Genomic DNA, 17,024 nt, shown 5'->3' with positions numbered 1-17,024 from the left:
TGGCCCTCGAGGGGCTTCTGGTCTGGCCTTGGGTCTTAGTTTGGTAACGTGGCTCCAACCTTTTTCCTCGGAGCTCAACTCCGACTTGTTCTAACACCTTTCTTGGACCTTTCCCAGAGCATCGCCGTCCTCTTTGCTGGGCCCTGCCAACATTGCCCACCTGCTTGCCTGGGGTTCTCACACCTCACACGGCCAGCTCTGCCTAGTTTCCCATTGGCTATTCCTTTGGCTCCTGCCCTCTCTCCCTGGCCCAGCAGTACCTGGTTATCCCCAGTGGTGGAGGACTGCCTCTTTGGCCTGGGCTCTATCTACGAGACTTTGGAGCTGGACCACATACGCACCCACTGTCCATCCTCAGCACGATTCCCCCAAACCTGGATGTAAGCAGCAAATGCCCATCACCCTGTGAGCCTGTTTGAGGTGCAGGCAAGAAAGCCCCTCTGGTCATTCTGGGTATCTCTCTTCAAGGATGTCGTGGCCCCTAAGCCAGCCTCAAGAATGATGTCAAACTTGCTACCCTGAGTGGGAGTGAAAGATGCTGAGTGCTTGCTAGACTGGCCATGACCCTCGGGGTTTGCATCCGGGGCACTGGGCAGAGCCTTCTGCAGCCCACTTTCCCAGACTAGATGGTCGGTCTCCACCAGCCCCGAGCAGCAGAGATAGCAGGCAGGGGAGGCTCCTGCCAGTCAGGGCTGCTTCCTCCAGGCCCCTACAGTGGGAGCAGACTGCTGGGGACAGAATGCTCTGTCAGGCCATTGAGCCCCCCAGGGACCACTCTCCTATCAGCTTTCATGGCCCCATTGGCCCTGACTATTCTAGCTGCCTGTGGAGGCAAGCTCCTAAAAGGCTCTCAGACGCTGTCTGCAGTGGTGGGTGCTTCTCACAGTTCCAGGCCACTTTGGGGCTGTCATTAGACTCAGGCCCAAAATGGTTTCATAAAAGGCTCTTTTTTTTTTTTTTAATAGCAATTCAGAACATGTCAAAAATTGAGGATAACAAAACCAAGAAAGGGGAGATTCTCTTCTCCACCCCTGCAGCAGTTACCCTGTCACCCCCGAGCTGGGGTGTCAAGGGACAGGGCCAACAGATGGTGGGACCCCTGCAAGCTCACGTGCTGTGCAGCTGTGATGCTGAGCTGTGCTTCTCAGCTCCCCACTGCTCGGTGCCTCAGACACCTGCTCCCCAAAGGCCTCAGGACTCTGCGAGCGTATCCAAAGGAGCAGAGGACCAGAGGACCGTCTTGTGTTCACTATAGCTTTGGGCAAAGAGCATTCTCTTCTAAGCCCAAGTTTGGGCGGTTAGAAATACAAGCCTAGCAGGTAACTAGGAATCCTAACTGGATTCCTGCTTTCAGTGGGTGCCTGGCATTGTTTGCCAAATCTGTCTGCCTGTCCATCTGTCTATCTCACATAGTTACACACATAGCTTACTGTGTGCCTAGCTTGTTCAGAGCCTTTTTTGTGTATTAATTCACTTAAATTCACAGGAGTCCTATAGAAGACTCTCGTACTGTCTTCATCTTACAGATGACGAAACCTAGGCAAAGATATACAATTTGCCCAAGGTCACGTAGTCAGGAAGTGGCAGAGTCTGACTCAGAACCCACAGCCTGGCTTGGTCACACCCATACCATATGGCCTCCCCTGTCTATGTGGGGCCATGCCCCAGTCTCATCTGTGTGACCCAGCAGGCGAGATCTGCTGGGGGAATGCAGCAGTTTCCAGGAGGGGAGGATCCAGAGCCCAGCCGTGAGGAGGCCTTCCTAGAGTTGGCATTCCTGACCATGGGAATGAAAACAAACCTGGGGACAGTTGACATCTGCCACATCCCCATTATAACACCGACTGGCACCTGCCACCGAGCTCAGCAAATGGCGCTGTGCCCTCAAAACTGCCCTCTTCATCACCAACAGCTGCCTTGTGGAGGCCAGACAGGCTCCCTAAGGGGCCCGTGGCCGGCCCCACTGGCAGATGGCCTGTGAACTGGGGACTTGGGGGTGCGGCGGCCGCCAGATTACAGAGTATGGCAGGCACATTCTCAGAAAATGAGGGCTCAGGGAAATGCACCAAACAGGAATCAAACAGCCGGGAAAATTGGGCCAATTCTCCTCTGAGAACAAATGTCCGTTCCAGGCAAGTGGCTTCTGAGAGCCTGTGGGAGGCAGCCACCCCCTGCCCTCCACACCCCCCTCCGCTGGTGTAAATGCGCCGGGCGCCCAGATTCCTCAACCGGCAGCAGCTGCCAGTGAGAATTGAATAACATTATTCTTACGGAAAGTAATAACTTTTCCCATTTTCATGTAATAAAAAAGAATGACTCAATTTAAGGAGAAACAGCGTATCGTGGAATAGAAGTTTGGCAAAATTGTGAGGGTGATGCTCCGATTCCTTTGTTTATTCATTTGCACACTCGTCTAACACGGAGTCCTCCACGTGTACTGGGCACCGTGCTGTGGGCACTTTTCCACAGCGGAGCGAAGCCCCAGCGTCGTGCATCTCCTGCTGTCACGGGGGAGACAGCCAGTGCACCAACAGGTCAGCGTGTTAGGTGACGATGGATGCTGTGGGGAGGGAAGGACTGCAGGGGAGGGGAGGGGGCAGAAACCGATGGGAGAGGACCCCAGTTTAGATACGGTGACATTTGACAAGGACGCACACTGGAAATATACTGGTCAAGAGCATTCTAGAAAGAGAGAACTACAGGTGCCAAGACCCTGAGGCAGCAGCATGCTTGCAGTGTCTGGCACAGGCAAGCCTGGGAAGCGCTGGACGCTCTCCAGCATCCCTTCCAACACGGTGACCTTAGAAGCGTGATCTGGATAGGGATGTTTTCTGGTTTAAGGCATGGCCATCTAAGAACTGGCTGCTGAGGGGGTCCTGGGTTTGTGGGGGGCGAGCTGTGGTTCTGCTGATGGAGCTTTGGTTCAGGGTGTCCCTGAAGGTGGGAAAATGAGAGGCAGCCAGCCAGGCCCCCCGCATTATCTGTTTGCCCCCTGGGTAGGGGGTGGGAAGAGTCATTATTCATCCACTATTTGCTGAGTGACCACAAGGTGCCCCTCAGAGGGCTGGATGGAGGGAACAAAGATGAATCAGATACAGTTCCTGTCCGCCCGAGCCCCAGCATGGCAGAGCAGGGGCCCGGGTGTGGCCGGTATTCCGGTGTGTGGGTACAGAGAGTGCACGGGGGCAGGATCCAGGGCTCTGCCTTCACTGCCAAACCCTGGGAGGGGCCGTTGGCACCTGAGAGCAGCTCATCTCCCACAGCTCCGTGTCCTGGAGGGTCCGAGGAAGGAGGGTGGAGCACAGAGGGAGGAGCAGGGCCAGCCACGTAATCGGTGGGGCCCAGTGCAAAATGAAAATGCAGGATCCTCCTTCAAAAAGCAGGAGAACAGTGCCGTTAAAGGTACATAAGTGTTTTCCTTTTCCCTGAGGTCGCTCTTAGGGTGTCATGGTACTTTTCCTTTGCTACTGAAGGTCCATCTGAGTAAGGAGAAATTACACTTTAAATTATTAGCGTGCATTTTACCTTTCATCCTTATACTGTGCCATGCCAGTTTGAGATGCAGGTATCAGAGCCTTTAATTTGTATGTATTAAGAAATTACACAATTTGTATTTTGTGTCCCATTTCTAGAGGGTGCCTTGAGTGGGCCAGGACAAATTCAAGCCAGACTCATGAAGTTTGGATGGAGGGAAGGAAGAAGGGCAGCCTCTCATAAGTGCCTAGGGTCTCCCTATCCCCACGATGCAGGGCACACACACATGAACCTTCAGGCCTGACAGCTCCCATAGTGTGCGGGACCTCCACACTCTGCCCTGGCCAGGGATGGGATCTAGGGAGGGGCAGCCAGCCTCGCAAGTATCTTTTTTTTTTTTAAGATTTGTTTATTTAAGAGAGAGAGAGAGCATGGGTGAGCGGGGAGGGAAGGGCAGAGAGAGAGGGAGAGAACGTCAAGCAGACTCCCGGCTGAGCACAGAGCCCGACATGGGGCTTGATCCCGTAACCCCAAGGTTATGACCTGAGCAGAAATCAAGAGTTGGGTGCTTAACTGACTGAGCCACCCAGGCGCCCCTCAAAGATCTTTAAACCTCTACCTCAGGATGCGCTCGAACCTGGGTCGGGGTGGACGAGAGGCTCCCTCCTGCCTAGACTCGGCCCCCAGCTGCCACCCACTAGACATACTTCGGGGATGCCAGCCCAGGGGCAGGCAGCGCCGGGGGATGGGGGTGGCTGCTGGCACCATGCTCCACCGGGGACGCCATGAGCACATATGCCTTCCTGATGCTCATGCCCAGGCCCCTGCCGGGATGGAGAGCTGCCACAGCTGCAGCACAGGGGTGAGGAGCAGGGAGGCCAGCCTGTCTTGGGAGTGTCAGGGTCAAGAGAGCATGCTGCTAAGAACGTGTCCTGGGGACGCAGGGGGAGACCTGACTCTCCATGACTCCAGCCCTATTTATCAAACACAGATTCCAGGATAAAATTAAGACTTTCAGAATGGCAGCATAGAACATTCAATCTCTCAGACTTCTGAGCCTAGGACCCCATGTGACTGCATGGGTCACAGGCCCGCGAAGCTGGCCCCGAGGAGAAGAGTGGAGGTCATTGTTCAGGTCCCTTGGCGTTTCTGGGCCTCAGTTTCCTTGAGGCCAGACAAGGTGACAGGGTGCGCCTGAGTCAGGTAACAAAGGAGGGGCTGACGGCAAGGTCCCATGCTGACGGGGGCTGGGAGCGCAGTGGGGACCAAGGCCTCTGCTGGTCCAGCCTCTTTATCTCAGGCTCGTGGTGGTTCTGCTTCTCTGTCTCCCCTGTTCTCCTGCTGCCAGCAGGCTTCCTCTGCTTCCTTAGACTCTTCCCCAGTGTTTATGGAGCACCTGCTGTGTGCCAGCCACGTGCTGAGCGCTTGGCACACCACTGATCTTCACTGAGTGCTGTGCTGTGGTCGGGACAGCAGCTTGTAGGAATGCTCCCCGTGTGCCGGGCGCCACGCCACGTGCCTTACCCACGCTGACAGGGGGACCTCTCCAACAGCAAACACTACGAGGCAGGTGGTAGTAGTATTAGTCCCCACCTGCACATGAGGAAACTAAGATGGAACATGGTTCAGTGACTGAGGGAACAACTTTCAGGCAGCACAGCTGGCGCTTGAACCGGGCAGTGGGGGCCCCAGATCCCCCACTCTTCTAGCCCTGCATTACCCTACCTCCCCATTGACTCCTGGTTTCTGCACCCCATCCCTCTCCCTGCCCAGGGCCCCCCGGTTCTCCCCCCTCTTCTCTCTGTGGAACACACCCGCCCAGCTCACCTTCTCACCTGGGCTCTGTTGCTGCTCAGCTTTCCCAGCAGCCGCCTGCCTGCCATAGGGCGGGAGCCCACACCCATCGGGCCAGCCCAGCTGTGGCTGAGCAGGGGAGTGAGGTCATGTGACACAGAAGGAACTTGGCAGCTCCTTGAGCAGGGAGGGTGCTAGAAAGTGGTGTCCCTCCGCTGGGCCGTGGGTATTGGGCATCCAGGGCCTGCCCGCCCTGACCTGTCCTGTTGAGACCCAGAGTTGACGCCTCGTCTGAGGGAGGAGCCGGCCCATCCTGACCCTTTGTCTAGGCCAGGCTTCTGTCAGGAGAGCCTTCCATTCCAGAGCCCAAAGCAGGGAGCCCAGCTGACAGGGCAGGGCAGGCGCTCCTCCTGCATACACACGGAGTGAGCCCCTGGAAGGGGCGGGGGGCTGCCTGTGGCTGGGGTTCCCTCACTGCCTTCCTGGCCCAGGTACCGCTGTCCCTGTGATCTGTAGGTTGCTCCCTTTCACCCCTCTTCCTCTTCCTCCCACACATACAGAGCTCCACCTGGAAGGGAACTTCTTGCACCGCCTCCCCAGTGAGGTCAGCACCCTGCAGCACCTCAAGGCCATCGACCTCTCCCGGAACCAGTTCCATGACTTCCCCGAGCAGCTCACCACCCTGCCAGCGCTAGAGACCATCAACCTAGAGGAGAACGACATCGTGGGTGAGCGGCCCCGGCCATGTGGTCCCTGCATCTCCCACTGTCTCTGTCTGCAGTTCCTCCCTCTGAGGAGGACATGGGGCTCTGGGGTCAGACCTTCACAGACGTGAGGGCAAGGGTGAGCTTTCTGGTCTGAGACACCTGAGCACAGGGCACTGAGCCTGGAAAGGGAAGCGTTCTGAGGCCCTGCCGCCTGCTGGGGCTGGGTTGGACAGCTGCTTTCACCTGGCAGGTTGAAGGCCTTGGCTTCCTCACGGCCTGCCCTGACCCAGCGGGCCTACAAGCTCTGTCTGGGTCCCAGAAGGCTGCCTCCCAGACTCTCCAGCTGGGACCCTATATCCATGTACAACCACCTGAGGCCACTAGGCAGCCGTGTTCAGAGCAGCGTCTTCTAGCTTTCCAGTGCACTTACATGCTCCCCCAAGGACCCCGAGGGTCTCCCGCCCCAGGCTCAAAGCGCCTTCCGCCTTCTGCAAACAGCAGGCCCCACCCCGCGAGTGGCCCTTTCCTCCTTCTGAGGCATTTCCACCTGAGCATCCTCTCCCGCTGCTGACTGATCTCCCCAGACAGAGGCAGCACCCCCCAGGGCCCCTCTGTGCCCCTCCTCCTTGGCTCCCTCCTCCAGCTGCCTTGGCTCCCTCAGAAGCCTGTCTTCAAACCCCGTTTGGTGCCCTCTCAGCCGCCTCTGATGTTGACAGTGTCAGTAATAACCCCCTTCAGTGCTGCTGTTCTGTTTGTAATTGCTTTCACAGCCATTATGCCATTTGACTAAAAGCAAGAGCTCTCCAGCGGCTTGGAGCTGGATGGAGAGTGCCTGTTGCCTGCATGGGGCGCTGAGTGTCCCATCTGTGCGCTGGCGCTGGCTGAGGGGGCGTGGGACCAGGTAACCTCTGAGGTTTGCGATCCATTCTTTTATAGAGGAGTAAACTAAGGCTCAGAGGAGTCATGAGAGCACATCAGGTCACACAGGGAGTCGGCAGAGGTGCCAGGACGAGTATATGTGACTCTCACACTGAGCCCTATGCCTGGGATGAGGTTCCTTGTGTGGCCTCTGGGAAGGCCCTGCGGGTGGGCTCTGGTTTGGTCTTTTCCCTCCCAAGACCAGGATCCCTGAGCGCCTTGCCCTTGAATTGGCCCCCCGTCCCTTGAGCCCTTGTGCTGTCTTTAGCTGGAAGGAGCATGTCCAGAAGTGCCTTTCCACCATGAGGCCCACCCTCCTGCGCTGCCGTCACCGCCCAGGGTCTGGCCCTGAGCCCTTCATTCTCAGCCAGGCCCTCCTTGCTAAGCCTTTCCTCCCCTGCCTCCACTTCCTTCTGCTGCTTCTCCAAATGGGGCAGTTCCTGAGCAGGGGCCACAGTGAGCCGATGCCAAGCCCAGAGCTGGGCCTGTAGCTGCAGGCAGGCGGGTGAGGATAAGCGCTGGCCATTGGCCTCCCCACTTCCCGACGACAGCCTTAGAAGACCCATGTCACCCCTCTGAGCCCCAGCTTCTTCTCAGCTTTTAAAAGATTTTATTTATTTATTTGACAGAGACACAGTGAGAGAGGGAACACAAGCAGGGGGAGCGGGAGAGGGAGAAGCAGGCTTCCCGCGGAGCAGGGAGCCCGATGCGGGGCTCGATCCCAGGCCCCTGGGATCATGACCTGAGCCGAAGGCAGACGCTCAACGGACTGAGCCACCCAGGCGCCCCTCTTCTCAGCTTTTAAACCAAGGTTCTCCGCCACCCCCAGCCCAGAAGGGAGCTGGGCCGCAAGCAGCAGAGCAGGGCGTGTGGGCCCCGTGCTGGCTGCTATACGAAGCGGGGCGCACAGCGTGGTACAGATGCCACAGTCCCCCCCCTCCCACAAGGCCGACGACATCCCTTAGCAGCAACAGTTCCCACAGCAAAGATGGGCTGTTTTGACTCATTCCTTGTGTAGATATCTCTTCCTTTCTGTAGAGTGAGGTAATGACTATATGTGGGAGCCTCTTACAGTTTACCAAGAATGCTCAGGCCCAGGCCCACGGCCCATCTGATAGACATAGAAACCTAGGCTCTAAGAGATTTCCCCTCGCCTTCGAGGCCAGCTGCCTGTTGTACAGCTGGATGGGTGAAAGAGACATGTCAAAACCTGGGCTAGTGCCCAGCCAGGTCCGCCTGTAGCAGAAGTGCAGGCCAGCCTGGCCAGGCACGGGGGATGTAGAGATGCTGGGGACTGGCCCTGTGCAGCAGAGGCTCCCTGAAGTGCTCGACTTACCCCGGGACCCACTCCCCACTCCCCACTCTGCCGCTGGAGGCCTTGGCCGGTCTCCCACGCGCCCCCCAAGGAGAGAGGCGATCCTGTTCCCTTGCTGGGGTCTCCTCGCTTCCATTCTCTGCCTCTCCCTGATCCATGCTAGTTACTCGGATTGCTTCTAACTCCCAAAGCCATGGCAGGCCCAGTCCCTGCTTTCCTAGCCCGGCCGCATATGGAGGGGGCCATGGTCACAGCGGGTGCAGCCCTCACCGTCCTTCATTACGGAAATGGCTTTGCCCTTGTCCCAGCTGTAGCTCATCTCCTGCAGGATCTCATTGGGAAAATTGTAGTAGGAGTTTAGGATGCCTTAAGAGTGGCTTCTTTTTCCCCTTCAGAGCCCAAAGAAGGTGTTGGAAACATTTTTTTTCCCGAGAAATAAATCTGAGATGCATGAGTTGCCTTAAGGCTGTGGTTCAGTGAAAAGAAAGCAGGCGGCTCTGAAGCAAGCCCCCACGTCGTCAGAAGGAGACCCAGTCTGAAGGGACCGCCCCGAAGGATGCCTGCAGCCTGGCCCCAGGGAGACCCGGAGGCTTGCAGCATCCTGGGAGAGGCCCAAGCAACTCCATTCTCTTCTGCTTTCTCAATAGTGCTGCTACCCGATCTTCCTCCACTCTGGGCCAGAATGGGGGCTCCAGTTCATGGAGGGGAGAGGAGAGGGGGCCTCACTAGAGTATGTAGGCTGGGAGAGACAGGGACGCTTGCGTCTGCTTTCTGGCGCCAACCGCCAGCCAGTGCTGGTGCCGGTCCTTGGGGCTCACCGGGAGTTGACTACCCTCACTCAGGTCGTGCATCTAGGTAGCCCTGGTGGCCCCATGGCTGCAGCTGGTACAGACAGTCCTCTGGTCTGTGTGCACAAGGTCTCCCTATCCTCATCTCGGGAGCTGCCTTGCTCCCCGCCTCCACCCAGCCCCGAGCATGGCGCTGCCCTACCGCAGGTGCTCAGCTGCTTGGAGCCCTGAGCAAAGCAGGAGTTCCTAAGGCCCGGAGGCCCTCTGAAATGACTGACACACAGGAGGGCAGACTGTGTCCGGTTGCCGGCAGTGACCCACTAGTGAGTCATGAAGTCAGATGCGAGGGTTGAGGCGAGCGGGTGATGGAGTACGTCCCCTCTAGCGTGGTAACATTGCTTTGTGACTTTCATTTCAGTTTTACCTACATGCACAGGTCTATGTACTGGGTTGTGATGTAAGAACGTAATTCTTACTGTGGGTCACGATGAAGAAATATCAAAAGCCACTCCCTTGAGATGCCCTGCAGAGATGTGGGGTCTGTTCTCGGCCAGCCTCGCTACATGTCCCCCGCAGCGCACACTGCCAGCCACACAGTACATTCTTCCCTCCTCTCTTCTCGATCCGTGTCTCTGGCGTCATGGTCACCACCTTCTGCATCCTCCTGGTGACTGGTGGGGGTGGAGTGAGGACGGGCATTGTGGCCTCGGCCGAGGGGAGGAGCTCGCCACCCACCTGACTGTGGAGTCAGGTAGATGACCGGGTCAGTGCCCCTGACTGTTTATCCCCGCCCGGCCGGCCTGCACGCTCAGTCTGAAAGTCCTTCCCCGTGTCTTACCATTTTCTCTGCCTGTGGCCAACCGCATCCCCCACCCGAGTCTGCAGGTCTGGCCAGGTTTAGGTGAATGTAAAACAGTGTAGATCAAGGGGCCTCGCCCCTCCACCAGCTGGTCCCCTGGCACACGCAGCAGCCGATGCCCCCATCTGGCTGGGAGGCTTCCTGGGTCCTGGGGACAAGCCACCAGGACAGTCCTGGTGGGCCATGTGTCCTTCTGAGGTGGGGCTCCCAGGAGAGCCTGGGAGGGGCTTCAGAGGAGGTGACATTTAGTCTGACAGGAGGACATGATGGATCACCTGTCTTGCAGAAAATTCCAGAAGCCGGGTCTCTCACCCCGGCAGCTGCTGCCTGTGACTGGGAGGTGGAGGCAGAAGCCACATGAAGTTCGCATTAGAACTCGATCCCGCATAGCATTTCACCAGACTCCTGGAACATGTGGGGGTGAGGAGAAAATCAAGTACTTCGGAGACTTCATTTTGCTAAGCAGGGGGCTCTTTCAGTAAATCTAGAATTAATTTTCCATGACCCTTAACTCACTGGGGTTTTTCCCAGTGTTCCAGAGACAGCCAGAGATCATAGGAAAACAAGCTCTTGCTAAGAATTTAATAGAGCAATAGCACTCTGAAAAAGCAAAGTGTCTGTATCCTATAGGGATGCTTTGGGCCGTATGTACTTGATCCTGTGCCATGCTGTTTCACTTCCTACCGTGGAAGCCTGTATTTCTTCAAGTGGGGGTCTCAGCAGCAGCGCCTGAGAACTTGTTAGAAACGCACATTCTCACGGGGTGCCGGGGTGGTGGGGTGGCTCAGTAGGTTAAGTGGCCAACTCTTGATCTCAGCTCAGGTCTTGATCTCAGGATCTTGAGTTCAGGGCTCCACGCTGGGTGTGGAGTCTACTAAAAAAAAGAAGAAGAAAGAAAGAAAGAAAGAAATGCACATTCTCAGGCCCTTCCCCAGACTTCCTCAGTCAGAAATTGGGAGGGAGGAGGCGATTTGTTTTAACAAGCCCCTCCCCCCCACCCGTGATATGGCTGCGTGCTGAAGCCCCTGCCAAGGCTTCTGGGAGCTTGTTAGAAATGCAGAGCCCCAGGCTCTACCTCTGTGCTCCAGGGTCAGAATCTGCACCTGAGCAAGATCCCCAGGTGATTTGTGTGCACACCGCAGGCTGGGAAGTGCTGGTCGGGGTGCCTTTCCCGAAAGCACCAGGTGCTATCTCCGGGCCACCAGCTGTGCTGTTGTCCCCCCGACGCCCCCAAGCACAGCTGCTCCGTAAGCTTCACGGATCCCACACCCCAGTCCCCCGGAGTGCTGGCTGGAGAGGAATGCTCCCAAGTCTTCTCTCAGAATCTCTGTCAGTGGGCCCAGGAACCTACATTTCTAACAAGTGACCAAGGAGGGGGCAGCAGTGTGCCGATTGAGAGTCTGTACCCCACCCTACCCCCGGGGCTTCAGTCTTCTGCTGTGGTTTATCTGGGCCATGGCACCTGCCCTCACATGTCAGGTTTCCCCAAGGATAGGACCCTTGTCCCTGCAATACAAGGATGGGAGTGGGGACTCTGTGGGGACTTGGAGGGAGCATGGCTGGCCAAGGGGTCACCTGCACCGCTGCCCTGGCCCAGTGTTTCCAGGGGGCCTGGGGCCTGGGCCCTGGATCACAGCATCCTCTCCCTTCTCTGGCAGGCAGGGGAGGGCAGAACCTTCCAGGGAGCTGCAGCTTCACCCTGGCCCCCAGCAAGAGAAGAGATCCTCCAGAATGCAGCCTCTGCTGTCCTCCTGGCCTGGGAGCACAGATGCCTGCCAGGGCCTCAGGATCGCCCTCCCCTGACTGTTGCATGCCTGTTCGAGCCTCATGCTGTGCCACAGAATAAATTGATTAGAGTCACAGGGGCAGAGGGAATGTGGTTTGTTTCACTTTGGGTGCTCTACCACTCTGCCCCATAGTGAGAGGTTCTGCAGGCTCTGGTTGCTCTCAGAACTCACTTCTGTGACCATGAGGCAGACGCACTGAGTTCCACGTGCTGAGGGAGTGGTGCGCATAGAGGTGGGACTTGGAGGACTTCCTGGAGGAGGCGGAGTGCAGAAGTGGAAAGAATACAGACTTTCCAAAACCAAGACCCCGAGATCAAGAGATCAATGGGTGCCTAGCACAGGTGTCCTGCAATGATCTCCTTTCATCCGCTCAAGCCTCTCTTCTGGATGGGGCGCAGGATCACCACTTGACAGCCGAGAAGAAGGGCTCGCAGAGGTCAAGCAGCCTGCACAAGGACACGGTAGAGGCAGGATTCTCACCCAGGTCTTTGATGGTCCAGGCCCATGTGTCTTTACTTGATGGGAGAGGAGAGTGTGGGAAGCTGCATGAAGGGACAGGTGTGGGATGCCACGTGTCTGGTAGGCACTCATAAACAAGTTGGCAGGTCACAAAGGAACGGCTTTCGCCCACTGGCCCCCCTCAGCCCTGGAAAGCGCCCGTAGCTGCAGAGAAGGCTCTCCCGGAGAGGGTACACTCTGAGGCCTCATTAGCCGCTGATTTGCAAGAAGCCGATTAGCAGACAGACTTCCTGTATCTCGCTGCCTGCTGTGAGAGGCCTGTCGGCCCCTAAGACAGGCCGAGAAGCTGGCCTCTTACCCTCCTTTCCCTTCCCCACCAGGCTGCCGGGCTCTGCTGGGGGAGGGGCTGGTCTGGTCTGCACACGGATGAGTCAGTGGTGTGCTGTGTGCCCTCCAGTGCCAACACGCTGCTCCGTCCGCAGCCTGTGCCCACAGCTGCAGACGTCACTTGTGGAATCAGCTGGTTGTATCTTTTGAGCTCCTCCTCTCCACCTTGTCCCACTCGGGGTTTAGCCAGGCCCTGGTCCTCGTCGATCCGAATTGCGAGGCCAGGGAGAGGCTGTGTCCAGGCCTCAAGGGCTTTGAGAAGTCAGGCTTGCTGCCCACCCTGCAGACCCACCGACGCTCCATAGGAAAAGGGAGCAGCGAGTAGGGAATCTTGGCCAAAACAAATGCTTCTGGACCCAAGGCCCTGCCTCCTGGCCAACCAGGCAGTGGCGTAGTGGGGGCACTTCTGTCTTGGCAGCTTTCCAGGGCAGGTGCCTTGATCTGTCAGCACCAGTTGCCCTCCGAGCTTCCCCGGGGCCCAGGAGGCGGCTTGAACCACAGCAGGGAAGTCTTCTTAGAGTTTCTCCAGGCCTGCCTGCCTGTCGTCACTCCGGACAGAAGGGGAGCCCCCCATGGTGATGACAAAAGCAGAGAGTTTTGTAGCCGAAAAGGCACAGGGCCGAAACCCCACTTATGTCATTAGCACGAGCACATCACCTCCCCTCTGCACACCTCTGTTTCGTCCCTGCCGCAGAGTGGGGAGGACAGTTCCCCCCTTTGGAGCTGGTGCCCGGGTTCACTGTGGTCACTTCCCACCAGCTGCTGGTCCTCCTGCTGCTCAGCCAGCCTGGAGTCCTGACCACACGCTGCCTGCTCAGCCTCTTCCCTCACTCCTTGCCCTCCAGCCTGCTGGGCCTCTTCTTGCATTTACCCAGGGACCAGGACAGAGGAGACACGGGCCATGGCTAAAGGGTCGGATGGAGGCTAATTAGTGGGCCACAGCATCCAGGGCAGGGCTCAGCTGCTCAAGAAAGGTTTGCCAGTCCTCTGGGGCCAGCCCCTGGCAGAATCGTGGCACCCACCCAGATCCCTTGAAACCCACCTCACCTACCCCCACCAGATACACACACCCTGAAGCAGGCTGCTGTGTCATTCATTCCTGGTACCTCACTTGCTTCCGTGAAGAGGGGATTTGAGATGGGCACTTAGTAGCTGAGAAGACGGAGTGATCACTGTGTGCAGCCTGTCAGCCGGGCAAGGATTCGACGCGACTCGCAGGTTCCCGAGGACAAAGTCACACCCCTGGCACTTTTCTCCTGAGTCTGGACGGGGCCTGTAAACCTGTCTTGGGGAAAATGGAGCCAGTCCCCTCCCTGGGCACTGAATTTGGCTGTCCTTGAGCCCAGCCAGTTGATAGCAGTCTGAGCCTTGCCCTGCCCCCTCCCCCACGCACTGTCACAGGGCTCAGGAGACAATGACTTGCCCTCACTGTGGGGGCTGCCTGAGAGCCACGGCAGACTCCTGCTGTCTCCCAGCATGCCCTCGTCCAGCACAACAGAGTACCATGCTGTGCCCACGAGCAGCGAGCAGTTAGTGCAGGCATCCCTCGAGCTGGCAGGCAGCTTGGGGAGGTAATCATCAGCCACACAGTGCAGGGGGCACTGGCCGCCCGTGGAGCCAGGGTGAGGGAGAGGCTGGGAGTAAACAAACAGGCTTTAACAGCAATTAGTGCAAGTTAGGCATGCCCCCCCAGCCAACGTGGGGGCAGGGGAGCTCCTGTTCGCGGCCCCTGCTCATGTGTGTCTGCCCACAGGGACCGAACAAGTGGGTCTCTGGGCAAAAGACTTCTCACACACTGGGTCTCTGCCCAAATGGAATGGCATTATCTGTGCCAGCCACTGTGTGGTAAAGCCTTGATTACTCGGAACCTCCAATTATCCAGGATGCTCTTGGCATTCTGTCGGTAGCCCGCAGGGAAACAGCAAGAAAGGAGTTGTTTGACGTTTGTTAAAACAACAAAACACTTGCGCGCTCCATTACCCAGCCGGCCAGCCTCCTGGTCCTGTCCAGAGTGCTGGAGAGCAACCCCTTCGCTCCCAACCGCAGAGCTCCGCCTTGCATGTGCCTGATTCAGGGAACGAGGCTTGCAGGGCCACAGACACAAATTGAGGCATTGGAAATGTCCATTCCTTTGCCAGGGGTCATTTTTCGATTGAACAGTTTGCCGTGTGCCAGGCGCTGTGCTGGAGACAGAGATGGACAAAGCACGTTCCGCCGTCTCCCGGGGCTTTGGCTTGGTCAGTGACACTAGCTGGTACTCAGTCACCGTTTACTTCACGTCCGATCTTCTCTAAGCATTTTTCAAGCATTTTGCTCTTGTTGAATCCTCGTGACAACCTTGTAAGGCAGGTACTGTCCTCCCCTGGTGAGGAAACCGAGGCATAGGGAAGTTGAGTAACTTGGCCAGGGCCATGCTGCCTAGGCAGAGCCAGAGTTCCAGCCCAAACAGTCTTGCCTCAGAACTCCAGCTATTCAGAACCGTGCTTGGTACAGGGAGAGCAGATTTTGCACATAGCTGTAGGGAGATAGAAAGCCACAGCAATGTCATGGCTGAGACGTAGAATTTTGGTCAGAAGGAAGCTCCCCTGGGGTGGAGAAAAGGGTGTAAGGTAGTGAGGCAGGATTCCCTAGGCCACTTAGGCTGTCAGCCTCGCTCCTGACAGTTCTCTCTCACAGAGCAGAAAGGTGGGTAGCGTTCCAGGACGGAAGTGCTATGTGCGGATTTTCACCAGATTCTCCCATTAAGCCTCATGGGTAAGACCAGCAGTGTGCAAGCTAAGCTACACATTCAAATCATCCGGGGAGCTTTTAAAAACCCTCATGTCCAGACCACACTCCGTGCCAATTAAATCAGAATTTCTGGTGGTGGGTTTTGGGCTTGAAGATTTTTTAAAGCTTCCCAGCTGGGCCCAAAGTGCAGGCATGATAGAACCATTGAGCTGGACCGGACCTTCCATCAACACCTGCATTCTATCCTGAAGAAGCTGTAACCCTCCTCCTCCTCCCAGTGTCTGTCCGCTGTGTGTGTCTGTAGCTACATCAGGATGAGGAAAACCACAGCCTGGCCATGACAACTGACACTTGGCTGGAAGGGTGGCTGGGGTGAGCTCTGTGGACTTGCATCTTTCCCTTGGAGTTCCCCTTTTACACTGACCCTACTGTCCCCTGCATGTTGCTGTGCTTTCCAGGGCAGGTGTCATGGTGCTGTGCTGCCCCGGTGCCCACCCTGATCATGGTGCTGTGCTGCCCCAGTGCCCACAAAATACTCTCTCCTCCCTGTAGCACAGCACACTTACCTAGCATTTTCTGAAGGAACTTGATCTAGAAGCCAAAGGCAACTGACAACATATGGGTAATAAAACAGTGGGCCGGTTCCCAGAGTACAAGTTTATGCCAGAGAGTCCTAGTTTAAGTGTGGAGTTGGCCTGAGCGCCAGCACCTTTCATGCAGGAGCCTGCAGTCCTGCTGGGGTGAGCTACTCAACGTGGCTCCCCCGTGGTGTCCTGGGGGTGCTCAATCAGGTTAAGTAGCTTGAAATTGGCCACAGTGGGAGTATTTGCACCACAAAACATCGGCAGATGTTCCACGTCGGATATTTTCCTCCTCAGGGAGTGGATTGTGAACTATGAGTCAGCACGCCACTGGCTCAGATCTCCCCGCCTCCTGCCTTCAACCTAAGTTTTGTTTCTCAGAAGCTGGTTTCCCTGGGGGTCGGAGTAGGGGGCTACATAGCTCATTCCTATCTGCTGGTTGTCTTAGGAGCTTTTCTTATTTTTCACATAGTCAGGGAAGTCTTAGTTCTCTGACAGTGGTCTTAAACCTGAGCAGACAGTTTTGTAAAGTTAGCGTTAGGAACCTTGTTTGGCAAGCATGGAAAGGATTTTCAAAGGAGCCATTTTCACCTCTGCCCCCCACCCCCGTGCAGGGAGAAGAACCTTTAGGGGAGGTGATTACTCTTCCCTCTGCATATCCTGTCCCCCCCCCCCCCCCCCCCCGCCCCAGACACTTGTCATACACACAGCAGATTAAACAGTTCTGGTCCTCCACGCGCTCTCTGCCAGCTGGAGGGAGGGAATGGCAGACGCTTACTGAGCGCTGACAACCCAACTGTCATTCTCTGGGCATTTGGAGGCCACTAAAAGAGGCCCGGAAGAGCCTGGGGGTGGGGGCTCTGGAGGCGCCTTCCAGGGGCCCAAGTGAGGGAGATGTTGTGGGGAGGGGGGAGCAGGGAGGAAGGATAGGCACAGAGAGCAAAGACCGGAAATCTGACCTCGAAGATGAGGGCCAGGCAATTTGATTTCCTTCCTCAGCTGTCTCCAGACCAGCCAGTAAGACTGCATCCCTTAGGAAGAAGACTGTCACGATCCGTCTTGGACCGCCTCTCGGAGCCTGGCCTGGGGAGTGTGCGGGAGGTGACGCCTATCAGCCCGCCTTTGCTGGCCAACCTGGGGATGGAGGCGGAGGAGGGGCTCACACACAGCACCGACTTCTCTCCTCCTTCCTTCTGCTTTCCCCGAAGCTTGCAGGCTTCGGGGA

General features: G+C 56.9%; 1 protein-coding gene across 3 annotated transcripts in view; it reads left to right on the top strand.

The window, feature by feature from the left end:
- The window catches only part of LRRC20 (leucine rich repeat containing 20), an 84,301-nt gene that overhangs the window by 57,272 nt on the left and 10,005 nt on the right, over positions 1–17,024 (top strand). For 2 of the 3 annotated variants that reach the window (XM_021700019.1, XM_021700020.1), the window contains one exon: positions 5,829–5,996. The exons of the other annotated variant lie outside the window; for it this stretch is intronic. In XM_021700019.1, coding sequence (XP_021555694.1) covers positions 5,829–5,996 — 168 coding nt within the window. The remainder of the gene's footprint in view (positions 1–5,828; positions 5,997–17,024) is intronic. 3 annotated transcript variants of the gene reach the window in all.

The sequence above is a fragment of the Neomonachus schauinslandi genome, chromosome 6, assembly GCF_002201575.2.
Source record: "Neomonachus schauinslandi chromosome 6, ASM220157v2, whole genome shotgun sequence".
Classification (NCBI taxonomy): Eukaryota; Metazoa; Chordata; class Mammalia; order Carnivora; family Phocidae; genus Neomonachus; species Neomonachus schauinslandi.
Note: the sequence above shows the minus strand (reverse complement) of the source record. Positions and strands in the feature narration are given on the sequence as shown.